The sequence below is a fragment of the Erithacus rubecula genome (genome assembly GCF_903797595.1).
Source record: "Erithacus rubecula genome assembly, chromosome: 9".
Classification (NCBI taxonomy): Eukaryota; Metazoa; Chordata; class Aves; order Passeriformes; family Muscicapidae; genus Erithacus; species Erithacus rubecula.
In genome coordinates, this window is record NC_136660.1 from 30,717,861 (window position 1) to 30,735,988 (window position 18,128).

At 41.4% G+C, this 18,128-nt stretch overlaps 2 protein-coding genes across 9 annotated transcripts in view; both read right to left on the reverse strand.

Moving 5' to 3' along the window:
- Positions 1 to 8,385, reverse strand: part of ATE1 (arginyltransferase 1) — a 233,826-nt gene extending 225,441 nt beyond the window's left edge. For 2 of the 6 annotated variants that reach the window (XR_013775132.1, XM_079312627.1), the window contains exons 1-7: positions 7,932 to 8,125; positions 7,052 to 7,115; positions 6,659 to 6,721; positions 6,081 to 6,184; positions 5,081 to 5,353; positions 2,362 to 2,585; positions 654 to 782 (exon numbers count right to left, since the gene is read on the reverse strand). Coding sequence is in view for 5 of the 6 variants with exons in the window: in XM_079312627.1 (XP_079168753.1) it covers positions 654 to 782; positions 2,362 to 2,585; positions 5,081 to 5,353; positions 6,081 to 6,184; positions 6,659 to 6,721; positions 7,052 to 7,115; positions 7,932 to 8,034 (960 nt within the window). In the remaining variant the exon portion in view is untranslated. Of the gene's footprint in view, positions 1 to 653; positions 783 to 2,361; positions 2,586 to 5,080; positions 5,354 to 6,080; positions 6,185 to 6,658; positions 6,722 to 7,051; positions 7,116 to 7,931; positions 8,128 to 8,261 lie in introns of those variants that run through there. The other 4 variants (XM_079312629.1, XM_079312630.1, XM_079312628.1 and 1 more) reach the window with 4 other exon arrangements.
- A 795-nt stretch (positions 8,386 to 9,180) lies between these two features.
- Positions 9,181 to 17,700, reverse strand: NSMCE4A (NSE4 homolog A, SMC5-SMC6 complex component). 3 transcript variants are annotated; one of them, XM_079312634.1, is made up of 11 exons: positions 17,215 to 17,700; positions 16,031 to 16,111; positions 15,338 to 15,468; positions 14,178 to 14,326; positions 13,745 to 13,844; positions 12,409 to 12,499; positions 11,833 to 11,927; positions 11,126 to 11,174; positions 10,431 to 10,519; positions 9,788 to 9,879; positions 9,181 to 9,274 (listed from the first exon to the last, which is right to left on the reverse strand). In XM_079312634.1, exons 1-10 carry the CDS (start codon positions 17,399 to 17,401, stop codon positions 9,796 to 9,798), a joined length of 1,056 nt encoding a protein of 351 aa, XP_079168760.1. In that variant the 5' UTR covers positions 17,402 to 17,700; the 3' UTR covers positions 9,181 to 9,274; positions 9,788 to 9,795. The 3 variants fall into 3 exon arrangements, with proteins under 3 accessions (XP_079168760.1, XP_079168759.1, XP_079168758.1); XM_079312633.1 differs by having other exon boundaries at positions 9,181 to 9,252; positions 9,765 to 9,879; XM_079312632.1 differs by having other exon boundaries at positions 9,181 to 9,879.
- Between the last annotated feature and the right edge of the window lie 428 nt (positions 17,701 to 18,128).

The window sequence follows — 18,128 nt, forward strand, 5'->3', positions numbered from 1 at the left end:
CCCTGGTTCAACAATTCTTGCTACATAAACTGTTTCTCCAAACTCATGTTATCTTTTTCTCCTTATAGAACAGAGATGTAACACATCTGACACTTCACTCTTACACTCCACCTATTCACTGCAGAAAGCAGCAACAATATATAAATTTAGGAGTGCACAGGTTACTTTTTAAAGGTTTAGATTTAACCTGAAGAGAATTACTTCACTCTGGTGAACCTTAAACCAACAATTTGTGTGATAAACTTTTGCTCACATGTTGCCCCTGATCATTGTATCCTTCTTATGGAAACATTCAAAGCAAAGCCAAGGGGAGCAGTTGCCAAGCTGAGTGTCCAGCTGGATTTAAATTTTATGAGACATGTATTTTTAAAGTCCATCTCTATCTCTAAGAGCCTCAACCTCTCCATTTCTCACCCAACAGCATCCCTCTGTAGCATCCATAATTTTTCTGCCTGCAACTAAAACCAAATATTTGTGGCACCCACAAAGAGGTAACAAGAGTTTGCACTTTCAGGATGTTGATTTTATTGGATACAGTATTTTACAAGCTCCTGAATATACAATGGATGTAAAATCCACATTTGTTTCTCCTAGAAACAGGACATGTGAAATGGAGGGGAAGCTTTGCATAAAATTAAATTTGGCTTTCTGACCTGACTTATGGTTGGTTTATCAGGTGGGTCCTTGTGAATAACCATCTGGTAACGTTTATAGACCTGGTAAGACTCCTGAAATGTGGCTTTGAACTGTGAACTTGGTGGAGATGATCTCACCACCCTCACCTTCAGAAGAAGTTAAACACATTTATTATTAGAATATCATGCAATAACTATACATTTATGCATAACACAAACATCACAACAGAGAGAAATTTTGTCCTCCTGCACAAAGGCCATCACAAATTAATTACTATTAGCCAATAGTCTTCTAATTCTCCAGTTCAATTTATTCTACTGAAGGTTTTCATATTTACACTGAATAACACAGAAGTTTTACAAATGCAAATTAACTAGCAGAGAAACACAATTTTCAGGAAATAATACCAACAAATGTTTTGCAGGTCATCATTTTAAAGAGATTTTCTGTGCTACTTAATATATTCTCTCATAATCTCACACTATACTGAAAAATAGCTTGAAAGTCTTGAAAGACTCAAATCTCTGCTCTTCATCCAAAAAACCATGTTTTTATGGCAATAAAAATCCCAAGGGGATTTCCAGATATTTTTGAAATTACAAAAGGGGGATGAAGCAGTGTTTCCATACTCAAGAGTTAACCATAATAAGGAGTTACCAGTCTTCACACCATCATCATGAAACACAAAAATAATTTTTAAAAATAACCTATAAAAGAAACATTCTTCTTAGTAAAATTGACTGCTCCCTAAGCAAAACAATGCTACCACATAGGCAGCAGTGCATGTCTTTTTAAAAATATTTAAGGTCATGTTAATTTCAAAAAGTATGTAATTTTCAGAATGGTTCTATTTTCACAATGAGCAAAAATTTTTTTAATCCTCCTAATTCTCTCTGCATCTTCTAAATGAAGATGCTGAGACAAAGCCATCATACTTCTGCTACCCAACTCCTCAGGAAATGTGAAGGAGTTAAGGAGATGGATCAATTTTGTGGCTTCTAATCAGTACATATTTTTATTTCCAGTACCATGATTGAAAATGATCAGGAAAACATTCAGTTAGTTTTCCAGCTTATAGAAAAAATAACAAGAAAAATGGTTTTATGATTAACAAATGTTAAAAAGTCCAAAAGTCTTCCAGATTATTGTCTCTAGTAGATGTAGCACATGTACTAAAAAAACTTTTTTAGTCTCATTTTTACAGCTTTCAAAGACATCAACACACACCAATGATGTGTATAAAGAGCAACTATCTTGTTATGTGATTACTTTCATGAAGTTACTGCTACCTTGTCAAGTTTCATTAGCTTAGATAGTTTAAGTATTTATATTGCAGACCTAAATATGAATTTCTCAATTTAACACTCGGTTAATTCCAAGTTTTTCATTTTCAAGTCACACTGTGTGAAATTAATTTGCAAGTTATTTTAGTAACTCAACTGGCCTCTGCTAGGAGTGACTGCAGTGCAAGAATACCCTCCTGTGGTTAAAAGGAGCACAGCTGCACCATAGGTGTGCAATTTATATAAATATTATATATATACATATACACACCCCCTTATGATGCATATCTATATATGTATAAATATACCTCATTCAGCACCACATATATTTCAAGATTTAAGCCACAACTACTTCATAAAGCCATAAGACCTAAGCTTTTGAAAAACTCCTTAACCAGAACTTTCCTCAATCTGCCTCCAACAACAGTGAACAAGACATTACCTCTAATTTGTGTCGTGCATCATCAGGCAAAGGGACAAAAACAAAGTCTTCAATGTTTTTGGGCTGGTTTGTTTTAGAGTTTTGCAAGAGAAAAGGTTGATCTCCTTGAGGCTGGGAGCCTTCTACAGTGCCCATCTGGTTCTGCAGGAGCTTCTGTAGTTTTCTCTCCTTCCTTATGTCCTTTGCTTTCCGACACAAGGGCTTGCTCAGGTCAGCCCCTTTCCCTACAAGGGCACAGGCAAAGAGTTAAACACCACACCTGACAACAAACAGACCAGCAGCTCTCACCTCAGCACTGGGAAGAAATGGCTGAAATCACCATTTGCTGCAGACTGGTCTGAACTCAGCATGGCCTTTCACATTTACAGCCACCAACTCCTGATGCCAGCTAATGCAGTGATTCTTCCACAGCTATTTCCTGAGCACTCTAATCTGCAATCACCTTGACCATTTCACCCAGAGCCAAGGGTGTACTTAAAAACTTCAAATACTGAAGGACAAAAATACAACCACAAAATCACAGGGAACTGTTCTTTTGCATTCAAAGCCCACGTGGATACACCACAGACTCCTGTAAAGACACACACTCCAAAATAAAGCATTTATCTTTTCTCACCTGGAATCCACAGGCAGGATGTAGAAACACTGCTAATGCTACTATGGTCATGTAATGAGAAAGTAAAAGGCCACAGAAGTTTGCATCTTTGCTTAAAATGATCTTCAGATTGTCTGTTTTAATTAATAAATTCACTTTTTGCAGTTTACCTCTATCTTTAATAGATCAGCCATTTATAGAACTCTATTTGTGAAATGGCATTTGCTAAAAAGAGAAGTCAAACCTATGCACCACTTCCCATCTCAGTCCATTTGTTTCTTACTAATACAAGAACTGCAAGTTGTAAACCAACACAAATCCAAGGACATGAGGGAATTACAGACACTGTGTGACCTGTCCTCAGGCAAACAAGTCAGAGGAAGAGTTTATTTAAAACTCTCATGATATATTTGAAGAATGAGTGCTTCATCTGTGTGGGGATCTGTTTTGTGTCTCATATCTTCTGTAAGCTGTAAATTAGCAAGAAAAACTTCTTAAAGCAGTGACTGTGCCTACACAGATATAAGCAAACCTTCTTTTCTATCTGAAACTGTGCAGAAACAGACCATTATTCCTAGAGGACAATGACCTGTTTTGTTTATAAAGGAATAAAAATGCAATTAAACAATCTTATTACTGACAAAGTCTACATTTTCCAAGATGAAAACTAAACATCTTTCTATCTGGAAAATTTTAAACTAAATTTGACCTGTGACACCAGCTAGCATTAAAAAAAAAAATATTAAATAATCTTTCTGATGCACATATTATTCACTTCTATCTTTAAAAACACCAGAAAGAAGCACACTAATGAATACTCCTGGTCTGTAAAACTTTTTTTTTTTCTGAACTGTTTTACAATGTTACTTATCTGAATTTCCAGTGCTTAAAAGTTTGACCCAAAGCTATTCTTAACCTAACTGAAGACCTTACCTCACCTTTTCCAAAGCAGTGGCAGGTTTTTATACTCCTATTCTTTACCCAAGTCTGCCACCTGCTGTCAACTGCCACTTCATTTCTTTCCAATACTAAATCTACCTAGGACAAAGTTTTTAATGTACTATTTAAAACAAGAAGGCTTTGAAAATTTGCACAATGAAAATCATATAAACAATAAACTACATAAGGGCTGTGAAGGACTGTATAACATCAAAATATAAAATACAGTTTTAATAAATCTGTAATATTTCCATGCAACACTTCTGATTCTCTGATCAAGCATTTCTGAAAATTTTTGCAAAGATTGCTTATTAAGCTGGTGAAAATCAGATTCAATAGTGATGAGTAGTTTTTAAGGAAAAAAATATTATTTCACTTCAGCCATGCTACAGAAAGAGACAAAAGTACTTTGTTCCCCTAAATACTGGCACAATGTGCAACAGGTGAGTGAAATCAGGAATTAGCAGGATGTCCCAACATAGGCAGAAAAAGCCACAAGTTTCCACTAGGATTTTCCCTCCCATGCACCAGTAAACCACAATTAAGGAAATTCCCTTTATTTTCCAGAACAGGCTAAAGGGAAATATAATCTGTAAGACAAGGCTGCCTTTCCTGTAGCCTCTGGGCCACTAAGTGTCTGTTAGCAATTCTACCTTAAATAAATTATTCTGGCAATAATCCACCCACCCCTTACCATCTTCCTTACAGAAATCCCCCACATCCCAAGAGAAGGCAGCCATTGAATCACAGAATGGTTTGGGTTGGAAGAGACTTTTAAAAGGACACCTTCCACTGTCCAGGCTGCTCCAAGCCCCATCCACCCTGGCCTTGGACACTTCAGGGATGGGGCAGCCCCATCTTCTCTGGGCACACTGTGACAGGGCTGCCCCACCCTCATCATAAAAAAATTTCCAATCTGAATCACCCCTCTTTAGTTACAGACCCTAGAGATTCAGTCTTACTGAAGGTGAGGATAAGAAAATTAATATAACTTTTTAATATATGAAAATATTAATTACAAGTAACACCCAGCCTCTCTCAATTCTTACACCATAATTCCATAAACTGGGAGGAGCACAGGGAATAAAACAAAACAATTATTAATTTACTAAGCATGATAAAAAGAAGGGATTTCAAGAGGATGTAAAATGATGACAGCATATTCCAATTATTACCAGAAATTACCTGGCTTAGGTGGTGCATGAGCAGCTTTAGCAGAATGTGATTGTTCTGCAGGGACTGGTGTGTCTTTGTCTGTGCAGATCTGAACAGAATCCGGTTCCACCTTCTGCACATTCCCCTCTTCTTTTGAATCTCCTGAGTCCTTATCCTCATTCTCAACCCTCTCAGCTTGATCCAGAGCCAAGGGAGTCAGCTCAGACTGACTGACCTGAGACTCACTTTTGTATGGAAAATCACACGTGGCCACATCCTCTATGTGGGAATCCATCGGCTCTTCTGTCAATAATTAAAACCCGCATGAGTTTCTCTCTGTACAACCACAGCTCACACTTTCCACAATGAAAATTGACACTAATTTAACTACTTTCCAAGTTTACAGGTGTTTTCTAACAGATAAAACCAACTGTTGCAACAGTTTCCTTTATCACCCTGAATTATGGACAGCAATTCATTTATGAGAACAGTTTTATTCTCTCCACTAAAATTGGACAGTCAACTATTTCAAGCCATAACTGCAAACAAACAACAAACAAACAAACCTAGCATACCACACACACAAGAGGCAAATTATAATGATTCAGAACCAATACAGGTTTCACCATCACAAAGAATTGCTGGGTCTGGTGCTGGATAAATGGAAGATGACTTTTCAAACAACTGAAAAACCCTCTTTGTTTGCTCTTCCTTTTCACCTGCTCTAGTTAGTCCCTTCCAGATTATCAGTTTCATAATAAAGTAAAAACAGCATCTAATTCTCCACAGCACTTAGCCAGAAGGTGAGCACATGCACAGGAAAACAAGCTGGTCTATGGAAAAAGTAAGGAAATATTTTCTTCAATAATTAAGCACCTGAACAATTTGATTTCTGGGCTACTGAAGTTCAGCCCAGCCAGGTGTCTACACACAGAATTCAAAGCCCATTTGCCATTTGACCACTCAAGCAGGTATTTAAATCCTCCTTCCACACACCAGTATTGCTTTTCAAACACTCAGAGTTTCTTACCTTCACTCACTACTTTTGAAACATCTCCTTTGGAAAGAAATTTCAACATTTTCTTCAGAACCTTCTTGTGGGACTTGGAGGCCTGAAAACGCAAAGCCCGGCACCTAAAAAAGGGAAAAAAAAAAAAAAAAAAAAGAACATTTCTTTACTAAAGGATTTTTTCAGGAAAAAAAAATGATTAAGGAACTACTTATAAAAATTACATTATAATTTCTATTTATTTCTTAAGTTTCCCTATATTGAGTGGTCAAGTGTTTTACAAATGCTTTTGAGATAATGAAATTACTTTGTCTTCTACTGAATAACATCTGTCCTTTTGGCATTTTTTAATGTGCATCTCTAGAATTGCTAAAATACAAGTGTAAGCTTCTCTTATTTGGGCTTAAGTACTTTTTGTGGGTTAGAGATAAGGCTCCTTACAGGAAAATATCCCAGAGCTGCTGATGTCCCCACCCAAGAGCATATATTTACTGTTCAAAGTATCATTAAAAGTAGATAAACTTATCAAGCATAATGTGTTTCAAGCAGTAAACACAAATGGAGGAACATATTTGAAGTGAGTATTTTGAGTTTCTTACCTTATTGTGTATTGAGGACAACATGTTTGATTCATGACAGGTTTGTAGACATATTTTCCACTTCTGAAAAGAGTAATAAATATCCATTGACTTTTTGTTGTTTATACTCCAAAATAAATGAAGAAACTTCTTTATTAAAATCACATCAAAACATTTCATGATGAGTAACAAAAGAGCAAGTTCTTCAGTTCTTTGCTGACTATATTATCCCTCTAAAATCACTGAATATTTTCCTGTTTGACAGTGCCACATTACAATAGGTCACAGAGCACTGGACAAAGTTCAATTATTCATGGATATATATAAGGGCTTCTGCAGATCTAAGTTTTAAATGTGGATTCTAACTTTTATCTCAACTGACAACATGGCTTTTTATTTTCTTTTCCAATGTACCTTCGCCATCCTCTGTCTATGAGATCCTGGTAATCTTGAACTGTCATTGAATGTGCCCACATACCTGAAATAAAGAACACAGCAACACATTTATCTGACCGCGGTTTGGCATTAAAATACAACAAACAAACTCTGCAGGACAGCCTGGAGCCCTCTGCTCTGGGACAGGCTGGAGAGCTGGGGATGCTCAGCTGGAGAGGAGAAGGATCCAGGGAAAGCTCAGAGCCCTTCCAGAGCCTGAAGGGGCTCCAGGAGAGCTGGAGAGGGACTGGGGACAAGGGATGGAGGGACAGGACACAGGGAATGGCTCCCACTGCCAAAGAGCAGAGTTAAATGGGATTTTGGGAAGAAATTCCTCGCCGTGAGGGTGGTGAGCAGCTGTGGATCCCCTGGATCCCTGGAATGTTCAGTTCCAGGCTGGACACGGGGCTGGAGCACTGGGACGGTGAAGGTGTCGCTGCCATGGCAGGGTGGAGCTGGGTGGGATTGAAGGTCCCAACAAACAACCTGCGATTCTGTAGTTACCGCAAATCTGGGTAGCTAACGGCCACTTATGCATAGATGTCTTTCAAGGATTTGACGTTCTTAAATATCGTAATTACTGATTTCAATAACCACATTAAATGTAAAAACCCTAAACCCAACACAAATACTGGGATGCAATCAACCTTATTTCTCCGACCATAGCAGCGCTAAGTTCCCCTCTGCACCTCCCACCTCCCCGGAAATATACACGGAAAACAACACAACATCGCTGCCTAGTTCTGTCGCACTCGGCCGGGAGCACGGGGCCACAGGAGCCGAGCCGAGCCGAGCCCGGCCCCGCGCCCGCAGCCGCCGCTCCTCGGCCGGCCCCGCTCGCAGCCCGCCCCGCCCGCACCGTGCGACAGGTTGCCGGTGTCGCTCCTGCAGTATCCGCAGCGGTCGCCATCCTCCCCGCCGAAGAACTCGACGATGCTGGGGGAGCCGCCGCCCGCCGCCATCCCCGCGGTGCCCGCCCGCCTCAGGTCAGCGCCCCGCGCCGCCCGGAAGCCATCTTTGGTGCGGGCGGCGCGCGGGCGGCGCGCACAGGAAGCGGCGGCGCCGCCATGTTTCGCGCGGGCAGCGCGGGCGCGGCGGAGGAGCCTCCCCCCCCCCCCCCCCTCCCCTCACCGCGGCCCGGTTCGGTTCGGTTCGGTTCGGCCAGCCCGGCAGCCCCGGCCCCGCTCACCCGCGGACACCTTGCCCCGCGCCGCGCCGCAGTAGCCGCAGCCGTAGCCCTCCTTCCATCCCTTGTACTCCACCACGGTGGCGGGCATGGCTCCGGCGGCCCCGCTGCGCCCCCGCCCGGCCCGGCCCGGCCCGGCCCGGCCCTGCCTCCCCCGCGGGCGGATCGGCGGTGGAACGGCGCTGCCGCTCCGCGTCCCGCACTGCCCGACCCGCTGCTCGCCCCACAAACACGCTCCAGCGGGCGGGTGCAGCCCTGTGCACCCCCCTTAGCTGCTACAGAAGAAAGCCTGAGCTCTTCCACAGAGCGTTTCCTGATAACAGAATAAGACTTAATGTGCTTTTAATAAAATAATGTTGTGGCCCCATGGAGCCTGCCCAATGCCCAAGTTACCAAACAATTACAGGAGGACTTTGGAATAAAGGAAGGGGGAACTGCTATCTGTAATTGAGACAGAATGTCCAAACTCAAACCTTTATTTCCAGAACAATAAAAACAGCAGAGCAGTATCAATTCTCCTGCAGCACCCAAAATCATATAGGATAGCAAGGTTATCCAAGCAGGGATGTTTAACCACATGATTTCCACTTGCTGCTGCTGGGGGGAGACTAGGAAAGAAGGGACAGTGTTTCCTTTTCACCTTTTTCATGAATGCCAATAAACTTTATATGAAGTAGCAAACTGAGCCATAATATATAAATAATATAAAATAATATAAACTTCTTTATGTTGCCTAGAAAAGCTGTGGCTGCCCCTGGATCCCTGGCAATGTCCAAGGCCAGGCTGGACAGGGCTTGGAGCAGCCTGGAATAGTGGAAGATGTCCCTGCCCATGGCAGGAGTGGCACTGGATGGGATTTAAGGTCCCTTGTGAACTAACCCATCCCATAGTTCTAAAAAAAAAAAGCAGCTTGTATAAAGTGTTGAGATGTTCCAGTAAAAATAAATTTATTTTTACAACATATACATATAAAACAATTGTTGAAACAAATTTTGTAAGTATTTTCTTTAAGGCACCTAAGGGGAAAGAAAAAAAAAAATAAAAAAGAGAAGACAGTAAGACAAAAGCATTAAGATCTGGAACTGGCCAAATAACTGTGACAGTAAGGACTTCAATCCTATAATTGGAAGAATTTTATGGAAGCAGAAGGGAAGACAGCCTGGTTCCCTCTAAGTCCTTCTTCAGAACTACTTTATTAACAACATCAGCTGTCAGGAAGTTAAGCAACCAAACAGAAAAACTAAGCCATGATTCTTCCCAACACTGCATTCTGAGTATAAAGTCCCAAAAAACAACTCATCACTTAACTGACAACCCAACTCAAAAATAAAGAGTTTTTTCCCAGTTACTCATTGCATACAAGGCTAGATCACATTTTGTTTCATGAAGAGGGCAAGAACACAGCAATTCCAGATGTTACAGTCACCCTGCTTACGGTTCTTCTGCATTTTTAAGTCATGGCTAGTTTCCCCAAAGTTCTTCCACGTGCATAAGGAGCATACTGAGTTTGATTGGTTAAAAGAACTTACTTGAATATTTACTCTGTCTCCATTTCCTCTTCAGTGCCCTGAGAAAGAGGGATAATCATGGCTTCTCTTATCTGAAATGTTTCTATGATCTCCTGGTTAGAGAGTACAGCAGTGTGTCAGTCAGCAAGCTGAACTATTTCTATTAAATTACCACCAAGCAAGTAATAAAGGTACTGATACTAAAGCACTGTTTCAAATTACTACATTTCTCCTGTCCATTCTGAGTGAGGGACAATGGAGAAGAGCTGTATGTGTGTTCAAAACTACTTTTTGTCTAAGATTTATTACAAACAGGAGGAAATTGCATGGAGAACTTCTCCTCCAGAGACAAGTACTGTACATAAGGCAAGAAACAGATTCCATATTTACCTGGGCCTTGTATAAAACAGTAAAGTCAGTGCACAGCTTAAAAGCACTTAAACTGACCAGGCTTCAGGAATCAAAGATGGAATTGCCACCCCAATTCTGAGTTTTCTTGCAGCTACAAACATCCCTTAGATCTGTGATTGTTCTGGCATCCCTAAGGTCAATTGCAGTTGCTGTAAACAGAACACATGCCCTCCCCAGAGCAGGTAACAGCACAGCTCTCAGAGGTTTAAATAAGAAAGAACTGTTCCAAAGCATGAAGTGCTCTCCATGGTACCTGCCATTCTTTCTGGTCCAGACTCATGACCACCTGGTTCCGTGCTCCAGCTCTGCTGTCCTCCTCTGGCCCACTGGGTTTTAGAGGCTCTGATCAAAACACAGCACATTCAGGATTTACACTTGTAAATCACTTTCCACCAGGAACACAAAAGCTCCACAAAAATCAGATCAATCCCAAGTTAGTCTCTATCAGCAGCCTGTACCATGTACTGCTTGAGATACTTCCTTAGTCTCACATCTTAGAAATTTAGGAAGTTTTTTTCAGAAGGACCTAAGTCCTAACCCCACTTATATCCTATGGGAATGAAAGCCAACCTCATACGAAGAATGGCATCTCCCTTCCAACTGTTTTGAAGCTGCAGCAGTTCCCAACTCTGAGACAAGAGATTTCTTACACCTCAAATTACCTTTTTTCAGCCAAGTATAACAATGTTCATGTATTTAGCAAAAATGTAACTTGAGAGGTAATGACCTTTGATTTCCATTAACATAATTACTTTGTATAAATCAGCATAATAGTCTTTTTCCATACATTGATATTTGAAAAGACTCAATCCTTTTAGCTGCTCACAAATCTCTTCATCCCTTCAGTTACATTCACTGTCTATCCCCAGTTAAATGCCAAAACCTTTGTGAACACGTAACATGTAATGTTACAAAAAACAATTTGATTATTTTAAAGCTGTATTTTACCTATTATTGGCAATCCATCTTCATCCATCCTTATTTTTGCAAGACCATCCTAAAAAATAGTGGGATTTAAAGCTTCATAACTTAGAGCTTTCCAGTTAGGATAATGTGCTGAAAGTTCAAAATTTTACTTATTACATAATCATGAACATAATCTGGCTTACAAAAGTTTTGCTTTATTAAAAACATTATTACTCTCTAAATATACTTGAGCTAACCCTTCATAATAAAATTTCTCTTCAATATGAAACCTGAATTAGTCAAAATATCCTTGTCAGTTTTTGTCTTATTCACAATTAATTTTACTTAGTAGATGAACTAAGCATAGTTTTGAAATGCAAATCCAGGGATTGAAAAAGAAAACCTTGCACTAAGTTTTCTACAGCCTCAGTAACTCTTCTATACTCTCTGAGAACCTTTCTACATCTAAAATGTGAGTCAGAATCTGTTCTGAAAAATAGATTGATTGCAAAAATAACACTATGGTTTTGTTGGTAAATTGACTGCAGTACAAAACAAAACTAAGTCGGTCAACTCTGTTTCTTTTTTTATTCAATTACTAAAATATCACAGACTGTTTGCAGAAAATAAATCAGTATTCCTCATATTTAAATCCTAATTCTTCAATACTGAAGCTGGAAAAACACTAGGTCAGTTATTTCTAGGTAATTCTAGTCTCTAAAGTGATATTTCAAGATGTCATGCCTTACCCTGATAAGGAAGGAGACATGAAACATGTTTTCCACAGTGCGTGCAAACGAGTTTGGATCAACCACAAAATCAAAGAAGGAAATGGGTGTATTAGCTGGGGAATGCAAAAATGGCTTTGTTAAAACAAACAAACTCACCAACAAATTGGTGGTATACACACAGCTAACAGATGTAAATACAAACTTAAGAGAGCCAGTACACCTTTCAAAAGCTAAAGGCATGTTTGTCAATTTAGTTACAATGCTGAATTCCCAGTTGCCTGCAAAACTGTGTTGTATAAAGTAATTTTTCTGGAAAATATTATTTTCTTCCATCTTTTCCCCCACACAGATCCATATATTTGACTGTTTGACTGCCATCTACAAATGGCAGGCATTAATCAGGAGAAACAATTTACATTTACTTTGCAAACAGCAGCTGATTAACATTCATAAAAAAATACACAGTCAGTGTATGTGCTTCACCAAAGATTTCTACTTGCAGACTTCACCTTATTTTGTCTCTGTAGTTTTACCACTCCCAAGTGTAGAAGACAGAAAATAAACATTTTCTCCAGTTAATTTAATCATACTTACGATCATTTTCAAAATGAGTCTGCAGTATTCCCAAGATCCTCTCTACTTCTTTTTCTGTAGCTTCTTGATGTGACTCCTCCATTTTTTTTAACTGGGGAAAAGAAACATTGATTCACCTCAAATAACTGTTGTTGAATTACCAGAATATGCAAAGGGCCTCTTCTGAACACGTAACATGAAAGTTGAATTTTTCTCTCTACATGCAACGTAACAAACACACTTATGCAAACATGAGACAACTTTGAAGAGCTTTAGGTTTTAATTCCAATCTTATAATATCAATCTGAAAGGCCATGGCTTGCATGTTTTGAGCCTGTGTGCAGGTGTACACTTACTTTTCAATAGCTCTGAGGAGTTGAGCTACAAAGTGCTATAATCTGTGAGTTTAATAAACATGATAATTTATAAGCAACCCACAAACTCTCCAGCTCCTCTTCTTCCCAGTACAAACAATAACAAAACCTTTCTATCACTATTTGGATGGGATAGGCTACCTTTTAAAAGCCAACAATCAACCATTTGCCTCTATATCCTGGCATTATCACGGCCTCAGCTTCCCTGTAACAACATTTGCTGTTTCAGATGTAAGCCTCTTTCAGTATTTCCAGACTTTTGCTTTTCTGACAGTAAATGACACAAAGAATAAGGAAAAAGAAAACACAAAAAACAGAGGTTATGTGAGCTAATTTAGCTTGCTGCCATTAACCATATTCCAGTGTAAATGCCATACCCTGTTAGACACTTTTTGAAGAAAAATGGAAACATGCTAATGTAAAAAAGTTTCTTTTTTGCTTCCTTTCAAAGCAGCAAGCAACAGAACAAGTAAGCTCATAACCTGAAAATCAGTTCGTAAGCTCTATTTCTGAACACAAAATTGGCCTGTAAATCCTATTTCCCTCTATTCAGTGAAATACTGCAGTCCACACAAAACAAATCCAGAAGGCTAATAATGGAGTCTGAATCCTTTACCAGAAGCTCAGAAGGAAAGGGGCTGCTGTGTCTCCAACTCCAGCTGGATAGCTGTGGAACAAGGATTGTTGGCAATAACAACCAAGGAGTGCTGGTAATCACACACTGTGAGAAACAACAGGATATAACTGGGGAAAGAGCCATATGGGCAGCACTTTTCTGGGACAAACGTCCTTGTTCTGGCTCCTGGAGATAAGCACAGCACAAGCATCTGTGGATCTTGGATGCTCCCCTTCCTTTAAGAGTGGGATGTCACAAATACTACACAGTTTATAATTACAAGACCCAAAACAAACTAAAACATTTAGAAGTCATTTGTAATAACTATGCCAGAAGAAATGGTTAATAAAGAAAATACTTTACAAACCTGAGCAGGCATTGCCTGTTCTGCTTTTCCTCTGCTAGCTTTCTTCTGCCTCTCAATCCGTTGCTTTGGTACAGGAGGCTCAGAATTGGAAGATCCCATCCTAACCAAAACACAAAGAGCACATATATGCAAATCTGGTTTATACTGTATGCTCAGGAATCTTTATTCTGAGGAGTAGATCTCCTCAAGAAAGTGCAAAGTGATGACTAATACCTAAAGATAAAGCTTCATCACATTTAGAGATTTCTGCAAAGAACCAGCCCCAAAAGTTGTTCCAGTACATTGACAGCCTCACACCTTGTCAGCACTCTGCTGTGACTTCAGATTAAACTCAATTCAAGCCAGGACATCAAAGACAAGAATCAGTTAAGGCTGTTCACTTAAGAATATTACCTTGTGCTGCAGTCTACACTTTTTCCTTGAAGAAACTTACATGTAGTGGTATGTAGGTGGTCTTCTGACATACTTGGATGCTTCTTCTCCCACTGTCTTCCAGGCATCACTAGGTAAAAAAGCATCTGAGGTATCCTCAGAGTCATCAGTTTCTTCTAGTTCTGTGCGATTTATACCCATAAAGGTCAGCTACAAAAGAAAAAAAAAAGCTGCAATAAAAAAACACTCAGAGGTGGATGCATTCATGGTGAAACATTGTATTGTGGTGTTTGCCTGATAAATTAGTATTTAATACCGCTGCCTAAGAACTTTGACTTCCCTGAGGATACCATACAAACAGATAAACCCCCAAATTCACCCTTGTGTTCAGCTACCAATGAAAGTCATAGGTAAACAAAACTGCTTAGATTCCAACACATTTTCAGTGATGTATGAAGTAGCAAAACATCATTTATATAGCACTTCAGAGCTCAGGTGTCTCACAGTGTTTGAACACCACACACTCTCAGGAAGCCCAGCCTCTCAAATATCATAGAACTTATCTGGCCTGCCCCTGCATCCACCAGTCCACACTAACCCAGGAAATAATTTAAATTGAACTGCATATTTTTTATAGACTTCAGCAAGCACTCAAGATTCCTTGTTGATCTGCTGTAATGTAAGAAAGCATTTTCAAGGAGCAAAAAAGCCAACAGCCTGCTTAAAAGCTGTTCTGATCTGACTCAACTCCCCAGTCACAGTACAAAGAGACAAACTATCCAGTCTGAAAGAATCCAAGTGTCCCAAAATCCAAAATTTAATGTCAGTGACACAGAGCCTCAAGGACTCTACCCAAAAACATAGAAACCAGTGGATAGGATAAAGAAACAACTTGGCTCCTGAGAAACTGCAGAAGAGTGACTGAAAAATGAGCAGAAGACCTTAAGAGCACAAACTGACTGAACCGAGATAAAGCAGCAGCAGTGCAATAATGGGGGAGGTGTTTGCATTTTAAGTCAGATTTTCCCCTATTGCAAGTGCTTAATATGTAGTTTAAGACAATTCACAACAGTAACCAGAAAGTTTATCAAAGAAATTCATAGGAAGATAATTCAATTCCAGCAGAACTGCTGTGTGCTGCCTGACAATCTGAGGCTTTATGGTAACAAACAGGGCAAACCTCCACCAGAAATGTTGGAAAATTCAGAGCCTGAAACTTACCACATCTTCTGCAAATCCTATTGAGTCAAATGCTGACATCTCTGAGTGTAACTCATTGGCCTTCTCCTTCCCTATATTGGATGCTATAACAAGAAAGTGGGCATCCAGTGCAGCCTCTCGTGCACGGCGAACTGGAAAAAGAAAAGATTTCATGGTGATTAATATGAAAATGTCACAAATATAACTGTCACATTCATAGGGACTATGAAGCACACTTTAGTGCTTTGGAAATCCTTTTATTGCAATGACCTCTAACAGACTTACATAATCTTTATAATAATATTTGCATTTTAAGGAAGAAAAGAATGACAAACCATGGAAAAGTAACACATGATGTTGAACAACAAATGCATTTTTATGGATATTTTGCACCTTTTCAAGTGAAATGAACCCCTCTACACCAATATCTTTTTTTGTGTATTATTGAGGTACATTGTTTCACTGAATCAAAATAGGAGCTATTGTATTCTACTCTATCTAAGGAGTTATTTCTAAGAGTAAATAAACTGTAATGACATTTATTTTCTGACATCAAGTTACTCAACCAACCTTCAACTTAACATATTTTAAGTTATATAAAAATTCTGATTAAGTACTTGGACCTCAATTTCAGTCTAGTCCTCTTTTTGTTTGTAAGGTAAATCACCTCACGCTTGGCCAAACATTAATTAAAGACAACAGTATTTGTTTTACCTCCATCAAAAAGTCTATTGGCTTCTTCCAAAGCTTCTGTCAGTCTGTTGCTTTTTGAATTCAGCATAGCCTCTCGATTTTCTGTAGGAAAAGACAAAGGAAATCCTGAATTACTTGAACATAGAAGCACTGGAGAAACATTGTGCTTGTTTGATGCTGACTGGAGGCCAGGTGCCCACCAAAGCTCCATCACTCCTCTCCTCCTCAACTGGGCCAAGGAGAGAAAATAGAACAGAAAGCTCATGGGTCTAGATAAGGGAAACTCACCAGTTACCTCACAGGGAAAACACACTCAACTTGGGGAAATCAGTAAATTTTCATGAAAGAAACAAACCAGCCTTTAAAACTGCATGCTTGGTCACTTCTATAAAAGTCTGGATCATCCATAAACTGCACTGTAACCTCTTGTAAAACAACTGCACAAATTTATCAAATATTCATAAAATAACTAATCCCACCTGTTGCTGAACTTGGCAGTGCTACTCACACAACCACGGCCACGTTTTTGTGAGGAAAACAGCACCCAAATGCACATAGGAGAAGGACTCACACACCTGTCTGGAGAGATGCTAAAAACCACATAGCATTTTTTGGAAGGCCAAAGAATAACTTTCTTGTCCAGGCACATAATGATACCTGCAGTTTCGAACTAAAGCTCAGACACCAAAATTAAAGGATTTTGGTGCGTCTCCAGGTCTAAAGTCAACTGCTTCCCTTGTCCAATACAAGCACCACGTGTGTGTGAGTGCACTAAATCCCTCTTAACCTCGCTCTCCCAGGGAATGCAAGAGAGGGACTTTCCACAGGACAAGGGGAATGGCCTCACACCGAAGGAGAGCACATTTAGATATCAGGAAGAAGTTCTTCCTTGTAAAGGTGGTGAGGCCCTGGCACGGGTTGCCCAGAGAAGCTGCGGCTGCCCCATCCCTGAAGTGTCCAAGGCCAGCCTGGGACAGTGGAAGGGTCCCTACCACGGTTGGAACGAGAATTACCCCTAAGGTCCCTTCCAACCAATCCTTGACTTTGCGATCCCATGCTTCTCGGGGGTGGAATTTCGATCTAAGTACAAACCCAAAGCACCGGCAGCCCGAGGAGCCCGGAGTTGCCAGGAACTCTCCCTAGAGGCCCAGGCCCGGCCGCCATCCCCGGAGTCCCCCCGGCCGCTGCCCCCGCCGCCTCCTTACGCTGCACGGAGGAGATGAGCTCCCGATACTGGCTGCGGATCATCCTGTTGTGCTCCCTGTCGTCGTCCTCGTCGATGTTGAGCTGCCAGAGCTTCTCGCCCGCCGCCTCCGCCGTGTCCTGCTGGGCGTGCGGCGGGTGCGAGCGGTGGCCCCGCGAGGGCTCGCCGCTGTTGCCGGTAAGGGACATTGCGGACGCGCGGCCGCTGTCACCAGAACCGCTGGACGCGGCCGGGATGAGCCGGCCTTCGGCTGCTCGCCCCGGGCCGGGCCTGCGCACTGCGCCTCAGATTTTCGTGGAGGGCTCTGCGGGCACCGCCGGCGGTCGTGGGGCCGCAGAACTCTGACCGTGATCTTCCATCTTGCCGCTGCTTTCCGCCCCGCTACTGCCGGCCGCGCGGTCCGTTCCGCAGCAGGGCTGGGCCTTGGTCTCTCAGCGCTCCTTTCGCATTGACTTCCTCCCTCATTCGCAGCCGAGCGGCGGCGGGCGGAGCCGCCCAGGCCGCTCCCCTGAGGGCGCAGCTGCGGCGCCGCCGCCGGAGGGCGCTGCGGGCGCGGAGCGGGAGGCGGGAGGCGGGCACGGCCTGAGGGCAGCGCGGGAAGGGGAGGGAGGGAGGGAGGGACGGGCGCTGCGTGCGGGGAAACGCCTGCCTCAGTCACCGAGCAGCGGTCTGTGCTCTGGCGAGTGGAATGAGTTGTAGGGCCATAGGATGGTTTGGGTTGGAAGGGACTTTAAAGTCCATCTCGTTAGGATCGTGGAGTCATCAGGGTGGAAGCGGCCTTCAAGATCATCCACTGTCACTGTAACCACTAAACCACATCACGCAGCTCCTCCTGAACTCCTCTGGGGATGGTGGTTCCACCACCTCCTCGGGAACCTATTCCTAATGCCTGTTAGAAATTAATCAGGGTCAAAG